Source organism: Vombatus ursinus, unplaced genomic scaffold (assembly GCF_900497805.2).
Source record: "Vombatus ursinus unplaced genomic scaffold, bare-nosed wombat genome assembly UNPS02014773.1, whole genome shotgun sequence".
Lineage (NCBI taxonomy): Eukaryota > Metazoa > Chordata > Mammalia > Diprotodontia > Vombatidae > Vombatus > Vombatus ursinus.
The window spans coordinates 3,219,299-3,241,429 of record NW_020954551.1 but is presented as its reverse complement, the minus strand read 5'-3'; the positions used below and the strand labels follow the sequence as shown (position 1 = coordinate 3,241,429).

Sequence of the window (22,131 nt, the reverse complement as noted above, 5' to 3'; positions counted from 1 at the left end):
TAAAAATGGTATCAATCCAAACTTTTTTTTTTTAATGACAGAGCCTTCCCTCTATGATTATCTCCCATTTTCCCTGTATCTATCTTGTCTGTGCATAGTTGTTTACACTTAGATGGTGAGTTCCTTGAGATCCTAGACTGTATCCTCAGCACCTAATAAATGCTTGTCTGACGACCTGAACAAGGAAAACGGTACTTACTGGGCCCACGCACCGTCACACTGAGCTCCCCACTTCCTGCCGATTTGGTGTCCACCTTAAAGTCTGCCGTCTCTCGGATCCTCACGCCCTTGGGCTGCAGGCCTCGACCGCTGGCCCGACAGGCATTTGGATTGCAGGCTGCAAATACATTTCAGGCATCAGGTCAGTCTTTCATTCCCTAAGTCCACCTAAGCCGGCCAACGCAGCTTGGAGCCGCCGTGCACCAAAAAAACTGTTTACTTTAGAGAAATAAAATGCTGACATCGGCCCCAAGACTCAAGGTCCCATTCAGAGCACACACAGAAGCGCGGCTTTGTCCAGCCAGGACACAGATCGAAGCAAAGTCAGTATGATCGGCTCAGCCAGCTGAAGGTTCCCATTGATTCCATCTTAGGAAGGGAAGGTGGAGTTCAGACCACATCGCTGGATTCCATGCAAACCCCAGGGCTCTGCCCCAGAGCCCAGTAATTAGGAACGTCGGACTTGTCCGAGACTCCCTTTAAAGCCCCATCAACTAATGTGACTTTAAATGTCTGACTGCATGCCAGATCCTGGGTCAGCCATTTTTAAAGCTTATTTTCTCCCTAGGCAGCAGCCAGATGAGAGTCAAGGAGGAGAAGAAATTTAAAAAAACAACAAAAAACACCCAACTGGTCCAACCCAATCTCTGCTAATGGAGACTGTTTGAGGCTCAAAAACTACACATTATAAAATGGTTGGCATGTGCACAGCCATGAATCTTTACCAAAAAATGCTGCTGAATGTGAGCTCTGTGTCTAGTTTAAAGTAGGTTTAAAAAAAAAAAACTCGAATAAAGATCAGAAATTGCTTACAGTTCACCCACTCCTGAGAAAGCCAAAAATCAGAAGACCATTTTTAAAGAAATGGACTATATCTGACAAAAAAAATAATAATAAAATGCACAGGAAATACATTGGAAAATGATGCCAAGTGGGAAAGTCTCATTAGCAAAGGGAATGGGATTCATTGGACAAAATGTGTAGTACAGGACTGTTCTGTCTTAAACCTTAACTGCCAACTTCACGGCCCCTCGTCACTGGAGTTTTAAGACACCCAGCTCCCTCTTCTGGCTTCTCTGCCACTGGAAGATAAAAGAAGAATACTAACTTTCAATAGGAGAGATGAAGGTGTTTTCTATGCATGGGTCAGTGACCTCAGCTGTTTACTCCATAAAGAGAAAAGCCAACTTTTCAAATGCTTTTATGGGATTTTTTAAAAAAATTTAAATATTTTCCTAAAATATGTCTCAGAGAGACAACATTGTTTTTGAACTTGTAATTCTGCCCAGTGTCAAGGGGAGTGAGAAATCAGCTGGTCATAATGGAAATAAATCTTGACAGGGTTCCCTTATTTTATTTATTTTTTTAGTGAGGCAACTGGGGTTAAGTGACTCGCCCAGGGTCACAGTGCTAGTAAGTGTTATGTGTCTGAGGCCGGATTTGAACTCAGGTCCTCCTGACTCTAGGGCCGGTACTCTATCCACTGCACCACCTAGCAGTCCCTGGGCTCCCCTATTTAAAAAAAAAAAAGATTCTTGTTTAGTAAATGGGTTGTGGAATAATTCAAAGAGTGAGGAAAATGCTAGGACATGTTACAGGCTCTGAGGGCACATTACGATAGAGCTTCAGGGTCACAACATTAAAAGGCATAAGACTAAAGTAAATCAAGCCACTAGCCAATGGTGGCAGTTTAAATAGAGCCAGAGGCAACGGTTCGTCTTCGGTGCCATCTGACGGCACCCTGGCCACCAGCATTGTGGGGGCTCCAGCACGTTTGGCTCAGTGATTCAGAGATGACCACAGTGGTTTGGTTTTTCACCCACAAAGATGACAAATACGGCATGCATAACATGCTATCGCACAAGCCAAGAAGAGCCCAGGACCACCGCCTCGCCCACCCCTTACCAGCAAGCCGGCTCGGAACGGCCCCTCTCAATTAGGAAGCCATTATTCGTTGTGAAGTCCAAAATCCCCCAAATGAAATGGATCAGGAGAGAGAAGGCTGCAAGGTGCAGGAGCAGAGGACAGAATAAGGAGAAACCAAGTTCAGTACTGGTTCAGGAGAGAACGAGAGAGTGAAAAAATAAAAGGAAGAAGCTGGAGAAAGAAGTCTATTCTTTAAGTTCACGCTCTCCGGAGCCAACGGCGCCAAAGAGAGCACAAATCTTTCTGTGCTGTCAACTTTCGAGCCCTTCACAGTCATAAAGTCACTTTGACTACAAGAGAGAAACACAAAAGGCATTTCTGTATCAACTAGAATCCTGGGGAGCAGCGGGAATTTAGTTCTAAATAACACAAATAAACGACTCTTTTCATCCTACTAAAGTACCTACCTTCACCAACATTCACGGTAAAGGGGCTTTTGGGAATAAATTCTCCAGCAAATGAGACCTTGAGCACATGGGGCCCAGGCTGAACGGGTTTGTAGGCACAGCGGTAGACCTGGTTCCCTTTGTCTTCCACGACCATTTCTACTGTTCTCCTCCCTTGGGGGTCTTCCACCTCAACTCCAATGTCTCCCACACCAGCTCCTGCAAGAGATCCACCATTTTGCAAGAGGTCAGACACCTTCCTCAGGAAGCTCACAACCCAAAAGACAGAAGACCCTAGAGTCTATTCTGTATCACACACAATAGAACAGTCGGTCACACAATTGCTTGCAGATGGATTGCTTACGCTTAGGTCCCTCTGGTAAAGATACTTCATGAAAGGGTAACATTAGTCAAGCTATGGCTTTACCAAATTTCACAGCAAGAAAGCAAACTATGCCTGGGGGAAATCTTTGAAAAGTTGAACAACCGGTCCCGAGAAAAGCTGAGTCAGACATTTGCTCAACTCTGGAACCAGAGAAAAAGTGCCTGATTACTTGGTGCCTCATTTGTCAAAAATAACATACCCGCCTTACCTCTCTCACAATCAAATAAACATGAAAGGGTCTTGAAAAACACAAAATATTATCGAAATGCCAAGAAACCTTCACATCCACTGTCCAAGCTTGGGGGAGGAGAAGGGGAACATAGGAAGAATAAGATTAACTGTCCTTAACACACAAGAGCTAATCTTGATGGGATGAAAGGTCTTTGAGGAGCTGTCATGGGAATCTTGGTACTCCTTTCCCCATGCCTGGAGGGCCTTCCTGCCTCACATCTCTCCTTAGAATCGCTGGTTTTCTTCAGGGCTCATCTCAATGACACCTTCCTACGTGAGGTCTGTCCTAGTCCTTCTTGCTGCCAATATCACCCCACGCTACCCTCGCTGCCCCCCAAAAAAAACTACCTTGTATTTATTTTGGGCATACATATACATACACCTATATACTTAAATATCTAGGCACATAGATACATACATGTAGATACATGCATACACACACACACATAAATGCATTGTCTTCCTTCATAGCAGTTAAGCTCCTTGACAGCAAGAACTGTTTGCATCTAGCTCTTTGTACCCTCAACACCTGGCACACAGTCTAGCTCAGAGCAGGTGCTTAAAAATGGTAGCAGACTGAGAGAGAGAAAAATCTTACGTTGCAGAAGAGAAATGACTCAATGAATTGCTTCAAGGTACAAAGTTGCGTCAAAGCCTTATAGCACAGATGGCCCAAAATGACATTTCCCTTGGGAATCCCGGCTCAGCCCTCGCTGGAGACCAAGCTAGACTTTCAGATCCCTGGTTGTTTTCCTAGGTTTATTGAGTCCTGGGAGATGAAGGCCATTGAAATTGCTCTCCAAAGTCCAAGGTACCATAGGTCCCTCCAACCAAACAACTCTGAAACAAAGCCATCCTCTCCTTCATTTTCATTTTGAAGGGTCCACAGCGGTCCATCAGCTCATCTCTCTCTGTCTCTGTCTCTCTCCTTCCCTCCCCAGGTAACACAGTTGAAAGAGATTAAGAATGGCTTTGGTCCATCTGTAGGAACCCTTCCACTCTGCTGGGAAAGGTTAATCCACTGAAGTTCTCAGGTTCTAAATCTGCCCCTCTAAAAAAGGTTTCCTCCAGAAAACTGGTGGAAGAAATGTTCCACTAAGACCACCTGCTTAGTGTGCTTTAGGCTACTTATTGCCTTAACAAATAACTTCCCCCCGGCTTATGAACTCTTTCCAGAGGCCTACCTATTCACAGTCTAGCCTGCCCACCCCACCTCCAAGGACCACCAAGAAAGATGCAGAAATGGCCAGTTACTCAGGACCTTTTTTTTGAGGCCTGTGAAGCCTTCAGCCCCCAAAGTGCAAACAGCCATCCTGCCTAGGTTGTATCCCAACCCCTCCCAACAAAACAATGCTTAGAAGTCACATTCAGCAGGGCTTAAATTTAGGTTCTGAAAAAAAAAAAGCTATTTTTAATAACTAACCAAAGTTTTATCTAATCTCAGAAAGTCAAGCTAAGTATTGTAAGTTATCACAAGTGGCACCTCCTACAAGGAGTCATTACTGGGCCTGTTGGTACGAGTGCTTACCCTCCTCTTCCCCTGGAATTACCTTGCATTCACTGTGACATGTGGTTTCTCTCCAACAGAAGCTAAGCTCCTTGGGAGAGGATAAGATTTAGAGCTAAAAAGGGCCTTCAAGGCTAATCCCCTCCTTTCACAGAAGAAGAAACTGAGGCTCCGAGAAATGAAGGGACATGCCCAGGGTCCTAATTTTAGAGGAAGACCCGATATGTCCTGGAAGAAAAGGCCACTCTACCTGCTGTGAAGATGTCAAAGTAAGTTGCCTTATTAGCAATATTGCCGGTGGCTTCCAAGCCTGGTCCTTTTGCTGTCACTTTGCTAGCATCACCTTGGGCCTTGTCAACGTTGACCTCAAATGGACTCTTAGAGATGTGCTGACCAGCAAAGAGAACTGTGACCTGCAGGGAACAGAGAAAGGGGATTCGGGCATATCCAACCCCATTATAAAAGTCACCAATGCAGCCAAACTCTGATGAACTGGGGCACCCATCTCCATCCTAGAAACACTTTCCTTCTCTTGGTGGAGAGACAAGGAACTGTGGATACAGAATGCTGCAGACACTATCTGACCTGGTGGGTTGGTTTTGCTGAACTGTTTCTTTTTCCCCCAATGATGCAAAGAAAGATTTAATCAGAGTGGGAGGAGGTGGGAAAAGAAGTCACAAACTGAGTGTGACAGAAAATAAAAACACTAAGTAAAACCTTAAAAAAATAAAACAAGTGGAAAAAAAGAAAACCTGTTGTATATAATGTTAGTGCTGGAAGGGACCTAACCATTGGACCATAGAATCATAAAGTTAGAGGAAGACAGGAAGACCTCCAAGCCCATGAAGTCAAACTCCTTCATTATGAGGAAATTGGGGGGGGGGGGAGGGAGAAGAAGAAGAAAAAGTGGAAGAAGAAGAGATTTAACATGATGATCCTCACAACAACCCTGGGGGTAGGGAGGTGCTACCATTATCCCCATTTTACATATTAGGAAACTGAGGCACAGATAGGTTAAGTGACTTGTCTAAGGTTAACCCAGTTAAAGAGTGTCTGAGGAAGTTTTAAAACCAAATTCAGTTCTTCCCAACAGCAACAGCTGCTCTCTAACTCTAAATCCATTTCAGCATCAACCTGCTCATGTCAGAGGAAAGGAAAGTGAGGTACAGAAGGGTATTAGTCTGGGAAACAAGACTAGACTCTTAATATCATGGCTTCTCCCAAGTCCTCCTCTGCCAGGCTGTCTCTTGCTTGACAAGTATAAAATTCCGAGGTAGGAATGCTGACACTGAAAATGAATGGTTAAAGTATTTATATCTGAAACCCTGAATGAAAAGGACTCCCTCCCCTTCACCCCCACCCCTGTGCTCACCAATAGCTGCTGTACAACCAGCAAAAATGTGAACTTATGAAAACAAAAGGAAAAAGAAACACTCAGCTGGGGAGCTGGGGAGAACAGCTGGAAAACCTTGAAGTCCTTCCCCAAAAGCCCGTGCTTGCATTTAGGGGATGAAAGCTAGTTTGGCCAAAGATGGTTACATGCACCCCTCCATAAAGGTGAGGGCCTTAAAAAGATGGCCCTGCCATATTTCGAAGCAGCCATAGCCAAAGGATCCTTTTGCAACACAGAACTTTAAATATATGATGAAGCCACAAAGCAGGGAGAGTTTTCCCACTGTCTTGCAGGGTTGGCTGAGTGTGGGCCATTGGTACTTTCTAGAAACAATTGAACTGGAAGCAAACATAGCATGAATCTATTGGCTAGGACACAAAGAACCAGTTTTGCAGGAAGACTAGTGTTACAGGTATGCATACGAGACAGCTGATGGCACAGTGTAGAAAGCATTAGGCCTGGAGTCAGGAAGACCTGAGTTCAAATCTAAACTCAGACACTTCCCAGCTATGAGATGCTGAGTAAGTCACTTAATATCTGCTTGCCTCAGTTTTCTCATCCATAAAATGGGGGTAAAAATAGCACCTACCTCCTAGGGTTGTTGTAAAGATCAAATGAGATAATAATTGTAAAGTGCTTAGCACAGTGCCTGGCACTAGAGTAGGCTACACACAGTAGGCACTATATAAATGTTAGCTGTGATGATGATGATGATGAAAATGTAGCCTCAGGGTGAGCTCTCCAAGAATTTTCAAAGACACAGGGGTCACTTTTCTAACAGGAAGTCAAGGAAGATAATGGAGAGAGAGAAAGACAGACAGACAGAGATATTTAAAGCCTTTGCACTCCCAGGTGCCTTCTCCTAACAGAAAAACTGTATTAGATCACTGGCCTCCACTGGAGGTGGTTGCCTACCAGCGAAATCTCCCAGTGCATAGCCACATCCTACAGACCAATCTGTCATGGCCAAATGGATTCTGATGCTGCCAGAGGGCATGGAGAGATGGAGTTTCCGGTGGTCAGAATAAGAATGTCCAGACCAGAAGCAACTAGAAGTGCAGTGGACAGAGTACTGGGCATGGAGTCAGGAAAACCCGAGTTCAAATCAAGTCTCAGAGACTTACTAGCTATGCAGCCCCGGGCAAGTCACCTCCCCCCTGTCTGCCCTCGTTTGCCCAAATGTAAAATGAAGGTTGATGCTCCCAGGGTTGTTGTGAGGACCAAAAGAGATGATATTTTTAAAGTGCTTAGTACAATGCCTGGCATGCATATAAATGCTAGCTATTATCATCATCATTATTATTCTTCTTAGTATTAGCTTTTCTACCATCTCCCTGGGATCCTGGACAGGGCAAGGTCCCTCTGACAGCATGCTTTGTCATATTCCTCTCTGTTCTGATTTCTCAGCCCCTTCTTTTCCTCATGGTGTTTTCAAGGGTTGGCATCTTAGGGAAATGCTTAACGTGATCCTACAGCAGAGGGTTGAGAAGGTCTAAATTGTTTAAGCTTCCACATTAACAAAGATCCCCACAGTTGAGTAATTTACGTGTTCAGGAAACATCAGAAGTTTTTTGTTTTGTTTTGTTTTAGCTTTTAGAGATTTGCTTAAAGCAAGCTCAATGAATGTCCTTCATCATGGCAAAGGATGTCCAAATTAAAGCTCAATAAAACTAAAACAATTAACTACTAATTCCTCAGCTAACCAGTGAGGGTTAAAGATGTTTCAACCCCATCCGAGGTTAACAGTTTCAACAGATCTTCCCAGAAGCCCAAATCTTACTTTGTGAAGTCCGGTGACTTTAGGCAGATACTCAACAGAATAAGTCTTGTTCTTATCACTGTCTGGAGTCACTCGTGCCTAGAAGCAAAAGCAACAAGAACTATCAGAGACTGCATTCTACTACTGAAGGAATGTCTTAGCCAGCAGTCAATATCCGGCTGGACCAGGCACTCAAGCCGTTGACTTGGGATCTCTAACCCCCTCTTCTCCAAGACATTCCTAAAAACAACAGGAATTCTAAAGTGTTTAAACAAACAACAGAAATTCACGAAAACAAAAAACCACCCCAAACTTTAATTTTCTTTTAGAGAAGGGATGGGAAGCCCAAAGTTTATATTCATTTTCAGAGACACTCACCCACCCACCTTTTGTCTTTAGGGGATGAGAAACTCTTAAATCCTAGAATATTCATGTCCAGCCATCAGTAAGTCAAAGCATCCCTTATATTTCTTAAAAATAAGCATCTGACATGAAGGTATATCCTCCATCTTTTATCCCCTCCCCCACATTACCTTTTAGTTATTTTGTATGTATTTTGTTTCCTTGATAGAAAGTAAGTTCCATGAGGGCAGGTATTGTTTCATTTCTGTCTTCATATCCCTAGGGCTTTACACAGTGTATGCCATATACTGGGTGTATAATAAATGCTTATTGATGGTGACTGAATGAGAGTTGTCTTTCTGCCAAGGATATCACTCCCCAAAACAAAAAGTCAAATATCCTTTTTGTCTTTCAACATCCTAGGAGGGTCCACCCAAAGTTCTACCCAGTAAATGCTGCCATCAACCAGTGGCTATGGATGCTTTTGGGGAAAAAATGGGACAAAGGCTGAAGGCAGGTAGTACCGTGGCTGACCTGGGTTTAACAGAGACAGCTGATAGCCCAGCTTGTGTTCTACACTATGACCAAGTACTGACCCAGCGAAGAAGTGGCATCCTCCAGCCCACATACCTCCTCTTTGTTTCCTTCAGGATCTTCCACAAAAACCATCACATCTCCTTGTCCAGCACTAATAGTGTCCACTGTAAATTTGGCTGGCTGCTTCACCATGTTTCCAGTGGGCTCAATTCCTGTTAAGCATTTACAACACGAGTTACCAAAAGTACTAGGAAGGTTATCTGAATGAGGTTACAGCATTAACTTGGGCAGTGTCCAGACAACTGAAAGTCACTTTCATAAAACTGGTATAGAAAGGCCAAGGTGGCATAAGGTGAGCCTCATCATAGTAAGACCTGGGTTCTCACACGTATTGGCTATGTGACCATGAGCGAGAGTTGCCTCAGGCAACTCTCTAAGTGGCGGGACAGCTGATGATTTGTATTCTCAGAGGGAATTTCCAAACAACACTGATGAAATCACAGATTTGGAGCAACCCCAAAAGACTAATACAACAAGCTGAAATAGCTGTAATGTAACTCTTCTCTGGAAGATAAAAAACCCCTCTACCAGTCAAGGCCACAAGCCATATATCGCCATGATGAGTCTACAATACAAGTAAGAACTTGAACTTGGTCATGGCAGGACAGTTGTTAGAAATCATTCGGTAAAACCCATGAACCTGATCTCAACAGCAGAAAAAAGTTTGTCCTGAAACCAGCTAACGTGAGTTTTTGATTCAGAGATAGCGGTCACAATCACAAATCTCAAACACAATCCCCTGATGGGTTCATTTCTGTGAACAAAAGCTACCATGCCACAAAGAAAGGACCAGAGAGGGAGGTCTTCTACACAGTCAAGATTTTTCCTCAAATAAAATAGATGAATGGATCTGTGATCCCAATGGCATAGCATGCTCCCAGTCATCTGCATAATTAAAGAGACATCTGTAGCAATATAGGTCCATCTTACCCCATCGCTCTCATGCCTCATTCACTTTAGCCAAACTATCCAAAAAAAAAAAAAAAGGTCCTGGCAACACAAGAAAGGCTAAGAAGGGGCACTTCTCTTCTAGAAGGAAAACCGCACTTGCAGCAAAGACAATGGAAATTTTCTTTCATTTCTCCCAAATGAATGGCACATTAACACGAGGAGACTCAGCCTCACTTTCCAAGAACACTGGCTGCTTCATTCCCTCTGACACACAAGGGGACAGGTGTGATGTCTCAAAAGTCAGACTTTCCATGGAGGCCCAGCTTCTGCTCCTCAACACAAAGCCATCCGTGCTGAGTCAAACCCGGACAAAGCAGCAGATGAAGGAAGAGGGTATGAGCCACTGAATTCCTGAACTACACAGTGAGGAAACTGACTCATGTTGGGTGAGGAAATATGAAAGCTGGCGATAAGCTCATTACAAACAAACCATGACGAGATTTAATCCGTCTCATCAGGTCAGTCTCCAAAACGACTGGGCTGTTTGTAACCTGTTACAAGGAAGCTCAACCACGAAAGACGTAATGCCTGAAGCCTGGCCTCAGCCTGATTTTGTCTTAGAGAAAGCAGAGATCAAAAAAAAAATTTTTTTTTTTTTTTTGAAAGAGATCACTGGCTTAGCTCTAAGGAGGCCGTGTGGCCCAGGGGTAACGAGCTAGATTTGGAGTCAGGCTTTGGGTTCAAATCTGGCCTCTGTGTGGCTTGCCAACTGGGGAGGATTCTGGTTAAGTCATTTAAACCGAGCTTCAGTCTCCTCATTAACAAAACACTGACGATAACAGCACCAACCTCACAGGTTTTCTGTGAGTCTCAAGTGAGAGAGTCTATAAAAAGCACTCGATAAATGTCAGCGGCCATTTATTCAGAGAGCCCGCCTCTTTTTAATTTTCAAAGGCAGTGTGGCCTAGGGGACAGAGCGCTGGACTCTGAGGTGGGGGGACCTGGGCTCCAATCCCACCTTTGACACTGGGTAGGTTGCTAAACCTCTGAGAGCCTCAATTTCCTTATCGGTATAATGGGGATAATAATCCTTGTCACACTCTATCTCAGAAAACTGTTATAAGTCCTTTGCAAACCTTAAAGTGCTTTAAAAATGTGAGTTTATAGGGATAGTATGTTAATTACTAATGCTGGCACTTTAAAGACTAAACTCATTCAAGGCAGGAAAATTCTCCCATAATAAAACAATAATAATAAGTAACAGTAATAACTAAGCCCTTATTATTGCATTTTAAGATTTGCAAAGGGTAGCTAGATGGCACAGTGGACAGAGCACTGGTTCTGAAGACTCATCTTCCCGAGTTCAAATCCAGCCTCAAATACTTAGTAGCTGGGCAAGTCACTTAACCCTGCTTGCCTCAGTTTCCTCATTGGTAAAATGAACAGGAAAAGGAAATGGCAAACCACTCCAGTATCTTTGCCAAGAAAACCCCAAATCGGGTTGTGGAGAATCAGAACCAGGTTTGCAAAGCAATTAACACATTTAACGTTAACACCTTAGCTCTGTGAGCCTCACAACAACCCTGGAAAGCAGGTGTTATTATTATCCCCACTTTACAGCTGAGGAAACTGAGGCAGACAGAGGTTAGTGACCTGTCCCAGGTCACACAGCTAGTGAGTGTCTGAGATTAGATTTGAACACAGATCTTCCTGACCAGGCCCAGTGCTCTGTGCTAAACCACTAAACCACAGCTGCCTAAACAGAATGAGTTTGGCTTTGGACAACCTCCACCGCTCACTGTCTGCTATCACAGAAACACAAGTTTAAAGCTGGAAGGGGCTTTGGAGGTGATTTGGTCCAAACCTTAAATTTTAAAGACAAACAGACCGAGGCCCAAACAGGTGAAGAGACTTAGCCAGGGTCACACAGGTAGCAGCTGCGGAGCCAGGATTTGAATCCAAGTGCTGTGACTCCAGGAATCAGGCCCTCCATAGTCCACACTTCTTACATCCTAAAAAAGTAATCACCGAGGGGTGCGAACTTCCTAGAAACCTGGGAAGCCTCATATGAACTGATACAGAGTGAAGTGAGCAGAACCAGGAGAAACCCAAAGACAAAGAGCTTGGACAGGCTTATGAACTCTGATCAAAACAAGACCCAACCTCGACTCCAGATGACAGATGACGTATTGTGCTCCCACCTCCTGAGAGAGGGAGGAAGGACGCAGGGGGCAGAAGGAGACACTGTTTTTTATGCCAATGCAGGAATCTGTTTTGCTTGACTATACATATTTGTCACAAGAGTTTTATTTTTCTTTTTTTTCACCATCTGAGGGAAAGAATTTTGTTCATTAAAAAAAATTTTAAAAGTTACCCCTATTTTAGACCATTGTTAAAAAGAAGTTACAAATCAGATTGTGCTCTGGGATTTGATCTCTTCAAAATGATATCTACCCGATATTTTTTTTTAAAGCAAACATAATGGAGATCATATCCAGGAGGTTTCAGCAAAGTGTTGGTCTGGTAGAGGCTAACAAGGGCTCCATTTACATCTGGAAGGGGCAGCTGCAAACACGATGTAAGCTAGCAGTTAACAGGCAGCGGGAAGGCTCAGGCAACCACATTCCACCCACAGCTCACACCTGGAGATTCCCCTGAAAAGATGGACCTTTCAGTTAGAAACAGTAACAGGTGGAGCCCGGCCTCCCAGGGCCCTCCTCACCTCGGCCATAGGCCCGGGCCTTCTTCGGATTGAGTTTGGGTTTGAGAGGGGCTCCCGGCTTGAGTTTGGCTTTGGGGAACTGGGACAGGTAAGTCATGACGGAATGTTCGTCCACATTGGGATGGATGATTTCTTCAGGAGTGATAACCTTAAAGAGAAAATAGTGATCAGTCCTCAGCTATACACCATCTTTCACTCTGACAATGAGCAAAGAAATTGTGAAAACCCCCTTTAAAAAGACCCTGGGTAGAACATAGAGATGATCAGTTCTCAACAACCTCAGGGTAAATTATCCAACGAAACCCAAGACTCCTTTTCCCCAAATTGGGCTCCAGGCTGCTGAAGGGATAGCCCAATCAGGCTATGTTAGAAAACAAAGCCAGAAACGACCCAGGCTTCTTTCTCTGTTTACCATCTCCTGCTCTCCAGCTGTTTACATGCCATCCCTCAAGGGTGGCCAGCTTCCTCACAATAGGTCCAACTCAGACCCACTGCCCAGGCTGCTACACTCGAGGCATTTACCCACAGTCCACCCACAGTCCCAGAGTCCACTGCTAGATCGGGGAACAAAAATCAGATCAATAATAGTAATAATAATAATAGCAGCCAGCATTTGAGTTTGTGTTTAAGTCAAATAGCGCTTTAAGGCAGTAATTATTTTAGTTTATGTTATCATATTTATTATTAATGAACATTCAGAAGTAGGAATTCACAGCACTCTTAACAAGATGTGTTAATTTTTCCCCTGAGATATCTCTTCAGTCTATCCCTTCCCTTCAGTTCTTACTACCACCATCATCTTTAGACCCTTTTTATCTTAAGGCAGGAATTCTTAACCTGGAGTCTCTGAACTTTACAAAAACCTATTTTGTTAACTGTACTTAAATGCAATCAGTTTCTTTTGTGCTGTTGTTCAGTATTTTTCCGCCTTGTCCAACTCTTCGTGACCTCATTTGGGGTTTTCTTGGCAGAGATACTGAAGTGGTTTGTTTCCTTCTCTGGCTCATTTGACAGATGAGGAAACTGAGGCACACGAGGTTAAGTGACTTGCCCAGGATGACACAGTTAGCAAGCACATGAGGCCAGATCTGAACTCAGAAAGATGAATCTTTCAGTCTCCAGGTCCAGTACTTTATATACCGCACCACCTCACTGCCCCTTCCTTTGTAATTCAAGATAATTTATTTTATGTATTTAAAAACGTTATTCTGAGAAGGTGCCCACAGGCTTTGCCAGAAGGCCAAAGGGTTCCAGGACACCAAAGTGGGTAAGAAGCCCTGCGTTAGGCTTGCAAGCACTTTACTTTATGGTATGTCCTTCAGTCCTCACAACACCCAGGAGAGGTAAATGCTACTATTATCACCATTTTACAGATGAGCAAACTGAGAGATGTCCTCTTGAACTTGCCCCAAGTCACATAGGTATCAAGTGCCAGAGGCTGGATTTGAATTCAGGTCTTCCTGACTCCAGGGCAGCTTTGTGGCCTATGAACCAATCAACCCTACCTCAATCAAATCATCCCACCCCGGCCGCCATTCCCTAACAGATGCTATTTCCCCTTATTTAGGAATGTAAACTCCATGAGGACAGGGCTCTCTTTCTTTGGTACTGATATCCCTAACCCTTATCCCCCTGCCTGGCACATACTCAGCTTTTAATAAATACCTTTTTATTCATTCATCTAAGCTGGAATTGGAGATACAGCCAGAGTTAGCTTTAATCCTTTCTCCATGAGATTGGCAAAAGCCAAATTCCCTCAAAGCTACGGAACAAACTAAAGGCATGGCTTAGTACGAAAGGAAGGGGCCAAGCATTTATTAAGTGCCTACTATGTGCCAGGCACTGTGCTAAGTGCTTTACAAATACCTCCTTTGACATTCACATGACATCTCCTGCAGAGCCAGGTCAATGTCTACCCCATGTCAGGCTTTTTGCCAACATTGGTTCATCCTACAATCATTCCAGGCACTAAAGGCACATCCCTTAATAGTCTGCCAAGTCTCACCAATATTAAAAATAGTAAGCCAACCAACTCTGCTTGGAAGAACCCACACTGTCTCCTGAGACAGGAAAACACACACGTTTAGCTACTTGGGGGGAAGATCTGTGTGCCTTTCCCAAAAGCGTCATCTCCTTGAGGGTAAGGGCTGTCATCTTTTCTTTGTACACCCAGTGCCTAACACAGCGCCTGGGACAGCAGGGGCTTAATCAATGCTTACTGATCGACTTGACGATAGAAAACTACTCAGACAACCAAAGTATTGAGGAGGCAGGGCTCTTACCTGTGGGACTCCCAACCAGTCATCGGCCTGCTGCATGGCTTCCCGGGCATTGTCCACGGGCTTCGCAGGATCCCAAGATTCCCAGTCAGGGCAAAGACCTGCGACACAGAGGAACTTTTAGTGAGCCACTACCCAAAGGTAAGTCATCCACTTGCTAGTATAAATGAATCTGAGCAAAGCTGCCAGTCAATCCTTCCCGTGCTTTCTTCAAAAGCCGGAGGGAGTTACATAAACTGCATCAAGAGCAGGGAACTTAGAGAAGGGAGATCCACGCTCCACCTTCCCACAATTTACAAAAGATGAGACAAAGGTCCAGCCGTGGTCATCCATTAAACACTAGGCCATGAGCCTGTTTTATCTATATGTGCTCACTCTACTTTGTGCTCACTCTTCCTTTATTGTAATACAATTAAGGCTGAAACGGAAAGAAATTCACCCTCTCAATCTGGGAGTTTTGTTGTTAGATTTTCTTCTTAAACATGAGTAGAAGATACAAACACAGACTCAGAAGGGATTTATGTCAGGTCACCTTATCTTAAAATCCCACAATTTTCCTAATATCCACTGAGAGCCTCTTTCTCAAGAAGCAATGCACTGGTCCTCCCTCTCCTGCCTTGTCCCACTTCAGTAACTGCCAATGAAATGAGTCACCACGACTCGGGGAGCCCTCCTACTTTCCAAGTGGTTCCCAAGAGTCACCTAGTTCAGACGTGGAGGCTTCCAGAACATGACCCCACTGCAGCCACCCAACCTCACCTCCGGCAGTTTTCTCAACCTTCACCCTCTTCCCTGGTCTGGTCGACCTCCTCGCCACACACACCAAGCTCATTCTGACCTATTCTCCTTCACCCATGCTGTTCCACCACGCTGTTTCTTCAGCCAGGAGAATCAGAAGTCCAGCAGGCCTTTTATTGTGTAATTATTTAATTCTAAACTTAGTAACCATCAACAAAACACTGAAATAAGCAATTTTTAATTACAGGCTACATAAAGTCATAAATTCCAAATTATTTTGTCTGTCATTTTCTTTAAAAATATGTCTGCTAGCAACTCCTAGTCCAAAGAAAAACTGAAAAAATATGCTTCTCTCTCTCTCTCTCCCCCTCTCTCTCTCTCTCTTTCTCTGGCAGAGGCGGGGGACTATGGGTGTGGAATACTACATATACAGTCAGACTCAGTGGATGTGTTGAGCAGTTTTGCATAGCTGTCTTTTTTCATTCTTTTTATTCTTTGTGACAAGGGATGGCTCTATGAGTAGAGGAGGGGAGGGATATTTTTGGACATCAAGGTGATGTACAAAAAAAGACACAGACTCAAATTGTACTGCCCGTCCTTCAGGGCCTGGCTTAAATCCCACCTGCTCTAAGAAGCTTTCTCCAGAGATTCCAGCCCAGATTATTCTCATCTTTCTTGGGTTCCTATTGCACTTATCATCTACATCACTCCCCTGAACATATAATCTTGCCACACATTTGTCTGAGACATCTCCTCCTCCTCCTATTCCTAAGCTCCTAGACTCCAGGAAGGCCTCCCAATTTCTCTCTTCCCCTAAAGATCCTCCCAGAGCACTCAAGCACAGACACTTCCTCTGATTGACTGGCTCCTCCAAACCTCCATTTTAAGTCCGACGCTCGGGCCGCCATGTCTACAGACACTTCTTCTGGTTCTAATCATGACTGGACATTTTCTCTACCGCACCCAGGTAGTACTTTCTCCTATCTCCCCCTACCCCAAATCTCCTTTTCATGTATTGTCTTCTCCTATTAGAACGGAAGCACCGTGAAGCCAGGGATCATCTTTCTGGTTTTATTTGTATTGCCAGCACTTGGTGCAGTTCCTGGAACTTAGTAAGCACTTAATAAATGCCTGACTTGACTTGACTTGAAGAATACTTCACCAAGGTCAGAGTTCATTGCCAGGAAAGGATATTTTTGTTTCTCTACTGGCTATATACCAGGGAAGATACTGCTTCATCTCATTCATCTCAAAACAAAGGCCAGGAAAAAAAATCCCAATTTTTTCCCTTGTAGTTCTACTGACTTTCCTTCCCTGTGGATCAGAATCCTCAGGCTGACAAGTATTATTTCCAAGGTTAACAAGTCAAAGAACCACACCCAGCCCCCAAATCCACTTCCCTCAACCCCACCTAGAATTCCAAACCTCAGTGCAGAGACCAGCCCGCTGAACAACTTGGCAAACCAATGATAGTCAGTGTATTTAGGGGAGACAGTGAGTAAGATTACATTAGTCAGCCTAAATTAAGACAATCAGGCACAGTCCATTCAATCATGCATAGACACTAACTAAGGTGGCCTTTTATTGAAATGAATATAAAGTTGGCTCAAACTGGGGGGGGGTTGACTTGACTGCAGCCAGGCCTGGGTGGTGGAGGCAGAGACGTGCATTAGACCTGAGACTTGTCTCCATGACTCAAGGCCTTTGGCACCAGTCAAGGTGAGGTCAACACTTTGATGGGTCAGTTGTTTCACTGCTAAGACAGGTACTTTCCCTTTCAGGTCTCAACTCCTCAGACAGGAAATTAAACCAAGGAGTCCTTCCCCAGCTACCATGAAGCCTGGAGATCAATAATCCAGGTGATCCAGACAAGCGCTTACCTGGGGCGCAGCTGTCCACGAGGGCTCCCAGTGCTTTGCCATCCTGCCAGTTCTGGTTAAAGTTGGTGATGGGCAAATAAGGGATTTTGTTCTGAATCCAGCCCAGCAGCCTCTGCTTTGGAGTTTGTTTCTTGGCATCATCATCTCCTTCATCTTCCCATACAGGCATAGAAATTGAGTAGTGAAGAATGAGGGTCCATACCAGACCCAGAATGAGCTTCAAGTTTCCATCAACGATAGCTTTGCTATCTGTAAAAGGCAGAAAGAAGGAACAAGGGATGCCTAAGTTCATTCATTCTTCAACACAGATCCTTAATGATTCCAACTGATCCAATTGGGCTGAATCTACTGGAATCCGCCATATTGCATAAAGCTATTGCTGTATGAACTATTCCTTAGGAACATACAATATCCCGGACCAGTCAGTATCAGACAAAAGTAACATCTTTGTCTCCAAAATAATCCAAAGAACTAGAGAGGCCTAAGGTCATTCATTCTTCAACACAAATCCTTTAGAATTCCAACCAGCCCATTTGGCCAGAATCTACCATATTCAACAAAGCTATGGCTTAATGAAATAATCCTTAGGAATAAACAATATCCTCACATCAATCAGCATCAAAGACAAAAGGAATCAATCAATCAATATTAGTTAAGCACCAACACTGTGCTAAGCGCTGGAATATCCTTGTCTCCACTAGTCCAAAGCGGACTTAGATAAAATCTAAGACCCGAGAAGAGCAGACAAAGACATCTTACCAGATGACTGCGCATCATTTCAATTAGGATTAAAGCATATTGTAACATTTCCAAAGCAGTGGAAAGAAAGCTAGATTTGAAGCCAGAGGACCCAGGGTTAGATTTCTCCTCTATGGCTTAACAATCTGTGGGACCCTGGACAAGTCCCTAGGCCTTGATCTCTTCATTTAAAATGAGAGTTGGACTAACTGAATTCCTAGGTCCCTTCCAGCTCTGAATCTCTGTTCCTACGATTTTACCCAGAAAGTCTCAGATAATTTCTAACACGGAAAGCCCCAGAGGGTGGGTTTTCATTTACGTCTTAGTATTTCTGGCATCAAACACGGCGTCATGTTTTGGAGGAGTGCAATGTTTGAGAAACTGAAAAACTGCATTCTGAGCCAAAATATCAATGAAGAGAAAGCAGATAATGAACTGAGACTTGGATTCCAATTCTAATTGTGCTATTAACTCCAAACGAGCTTGGGAAATTCACTTCTCTTGCCTGTAAAATCATGGAACTGGACAGAGAACCTAGACCCTGAGGTCCCTTCCAGCAGTAAAGATCCGACCATCCAGAGATTCACACAAGACCTTTGTTCCCTGCTCCCTGGGGGCCTAACTGTATAGTCCAGCTCAAACCCTCATTTGAACAAGAATAAGAACTCTGGCAATCAGCTGTGTTCAAAGAATAGACCACACACACGCAGCTGGAGCTGGCATTTCTGCTTCAAGTGCCCCATGTATAGGGCCACCAGTCACTAGGCCCATTCCAAAATGCCTTAGTCATTCCAGGGTGGCACCCAACGGCCTCTACCTGCTCCTACAGAGCTGCATACGAGAAGGATTATTTATCTGGAATACAGCCCCACGTGGACAGTGTGGAAAAATCCATCAATCAAAAAGCATTTATGAAGCAATATGTGCTAGGCACTGCTAAGCCCTGGGCAAAAACTACAGCAAAAACACGGCCCCTGCCCTCATACTAGAGGTTGCCAATTTTATTTTTTAGCATTCTAACCAATTAGCTGACAATACAAAAGATTTTTGAAAATTTAGTAGTTTCCAAAGAGCACAATTAGCTACAAAGCTTCTCCCTATGAACTTCTTCTTTTTTGGGGGGGGTGGGGGGTGGGCAGGGAGGAGAGAGGAAGGGAAAAGCACAGTTTCCACCTTTAAATTCCCAGGTGTGATACCTTCTGTATGTGTGGGTGATACTGCAATATGGTGATGATAAACACCTTGCATACGCTTCAGTTCCAATAACAATAATCACAGCTGATGTTGCCCTGGTACTTTATTGAAGGCCTACAAAGCACTTCCCACCAGGCTGTCATTGTATACATTCCACGTCATCCAGGGGTGCAAGGGGGAGGGGAATGACTGTGTAAATACTGGTCCCCTCAGCAGGGAGTCCACTCTGCCCACCCCACCCTACTCAAGCCTGATAAATTAATCCCACAGGATGTGATACTTCCTCTTCCCCAATTTCCCGGGGAACTATACTGAATTTTTTCAAATTAGAAACTTTTTTAAATGGGTTGTTGATTACTTGGGAGTTACTCTGTGTCAAAGAGTTAGAAATTCCAGGTTAGATTATTTTCCACTCCCCTTTGGCTTTTCCAAAAATGTTTGAGTAAAGAAATTAGATTCCTGAATTTTTTTTCCATGTGGGATGGTGGAAGGGTGGATAGCTAGGTGGCTCAGTGAATATAGCACAGGAGTCAGGAAGACCTGAGTTCAATTCAGCCTCAGAAACTTACTACCTGGGTGACACTAGGCAAGTCATTTCACCCTGTTTGCCTCAGTTTCCTCATCTGTAAAATGATCTGGAGAAGGAAATGGCAAACCACTCCTGTATTTCTGCCAAGAAAACTCCAAATGGAGTTAGGAAGAGTCAGACACGACTGAAACGACGAAACAACAACAACGTGGGGGAAGGGTAGTAGGCAAGGAGAAGAAGCAATCTAGAAAATCTGGACTCATTTTTTTAAGTGTTTCTATGCAGTTTGATAGGTGAAAAGATCAGTGGATTTGGAGGCAGAGGCCTGGGCCTAAATCCAGATCTTATCACTTACTATTGTGTGATCCTGGGCAAGTCACTTAAACCTCTCTCTGCCTCAGTTTCCTTTTTGACAAAAAGAGGAAGTTGAACAAGGGGATCTCTGAGGTCCCCTCCAGCTCCCAATCTTGGATTGTATGCTAATTATTTAGGGCTGAACACATTTAAGACTCTGAGATGGGGTAAGGAGGGGAGAAGGAAAAGAAGGGAGCAGTGGGAGAAAGGCGAGTCAAATCCACATGCAGTTTAGAGTTCCAAAACTAAGTCCTAAATCAAGTATTTCTCAAAATCAAATTATAAAACTTGTAAGACACTATACCTGCTAGTCGACAAAGATTGCTCTAAAAAAAGTTGTGCAAGTATCGGTGATAAAATGTTGGTGATACGTTGGTGATAAATCTTTGAATGCGCGCGCACACACACACACACACACACACAGAGGTTCATACCACTGCATCCTGAAATACATGATATGCAGTATTTCTGTTTCAAGGTGGGAGTCCAAACTTGGAAATTAACCACAAGAGTTTCCTTAAAAGAAACGACACTCTCTCCCCGCAGTGCTGCACTAATGAATAGTTCTTTCATTCCAGCAGTAACTGGGACCTTTCAGGAGGTCTCTTTCCACATTCCTGGGGGCTCCTTAGCTCACAGCTCATAGGCTCAGAAAGCATCCCTGACTTAGACCTGAAAGCCACCTCAGAGGCCCCTCATTTTCCAGATTAGAAACTGGAGACTGGCCTAGGTTCACACACAGAAAAAGCAGGGTTCCAAGGAAGGTTCTCTCCTTCTAAATCTAAGCCACATTTCAGGTACCAACCTGACCTCCCATACCCCATAAGGACACTCCTACAATGAGAACCTCCCTCATCTTAAAAATGAAGCGTTTCATTATGCTCCTGTCAAGGTTGGCTAATTACAGTAATAAGATTTTATAGACTCGAGTGGACTTAGTGATTAGTTTACTAAAGCTCGGGGACAGACATGAGAGAGAAAGGAGGCTGTGAGAGATTTTGTCAGTTGATGCAGCCCCCACCCAGGACCAAAGCACTGAACGAAATTTAACTGAGCACTGGAAAGTCATTGACGTTTACACAGGGATTTGTAGAGTTTTGATTACAATATATAATTTTGTCCTCCCAACCATCCCTAGGAGGGGATAACTAGACATCTTATAAAGGACTCCCTCATGGTTTTCCCCATAGTCCGCCCCAGTTCTCCTTATCAAGCTGGATTACCAAGTGGGTCCAAAGTGCTGCTGCCTGACATCTCCAATGATCCCCAACTACTCATCTCACTAACACCAGTAGGTTAATAAGAGCAATAGCGTTCCAAGTTTGACTTTATAGACTTGATCTCACTTGAACATCAAGATAATCCTGCAAAGTAGACCTTGTTATACTGTGGGCATTATGATTCCCTATGTGACAGATGAAGAAACGCACTTGTGTATGGGTTTATGAATTTGTACATGGTCACAAAGCTAATAAGCGTTCAAGGTGAGCCTCAAACCCAGGTCTTTCTGATTCCAAGCCCAACACTCTTCCCACCATGTCATGCCCCCCTCCTTAGCAAAGCAACTGGCTGGTAAATCATGGAACACTGCCATCTTGGAAGAATCCCTATGACAAGTAACTCAAAGTTCAATGGAAAGCTACTTGGAGAACATACATTCCTAAGAAGGGAAGGATCACTGAAGACATGCAGGACTAGAAAAGGAGGTGATCGGGCCATGTAGTGAAGAGACTCAAAGGACAGACAGTCTGAATGCTATGCAAGTGGTCTTAAGTAGTAAGAGAACCAGAGGGAGCACTCTCCCCGTGTGTTGGGTGGATCCCCTGTGGAAGATTCATGGGAAGCCTGAGACAGGAATTACCCAGGATGAGAAGCCATCAGTGAAGAGATTCACCTCCACAGACATGGCAGGTCCAAATAGAAATAAGTCAATTTCTATGTCCTTACTCCAAGACTCGGCAAAATGGGATTACAAAAAGGAAAAACTAGCTATTCCAAGAAATGTCTTTTCAAATAACATAATCCCGGCATATCTAAAGACAAGAATGTGTGTATGTCTAT

General features: G+C 44.0%; 1 protein-coding gene across 4 annotated transcripts in view; it reads right to left on the bottom strand.

Moving 5' to 3' along the window:
* FLNB (filamin B) overlaps nucleotides 1-22,131 on the bottom strand; it is a 155,292-nt gene that overhangs the window by 82,155 nt on the left and 51,006 nt on the right. For all 4 annotated transcript variants that reach the window (XM_027863927.1, XM_027863928.1, XM_027863929.1 and 1 more), the window contains exons 2-9: nucleotides 17,256-17,504; nucleotides 14,641-14,738; nucleotides 12,359-12,506; nucleotides 8,779-8,897; nucleotides 7,828-7,905; nucleotides 4,905-5,067; nucleotides 2,553-2,750; nucleotides 200-337 (exon numbers count right to left, since the gene is read on the bottom strand). In XM_027863927.1, the coding sequence (XP_027719728.1) occupies nucleotides 200-337; nucleotides 2,553-2,750; nucleotides 4,905-5,067; nucleotides 7,828-7,905; nucleotides 8,779-8,897; nucleotides 12,359-12,506; nucleotides 14,641-14,738; nucleotides 17,256-17,504 (1,191 nt within the window). The remainder of the gene's footprint in view (nucleotides 1-199; nucleotides 338-2,552; nucleotides 2,751-4,904; nucleotides 5,068-7,827; nucleotides 7,906-8,778; nucleotides 8,898-12,358; nucleotides 12,507-14,640; nucleotides 14,739-17,255; nucleotides 17,505-22,131) is intronic.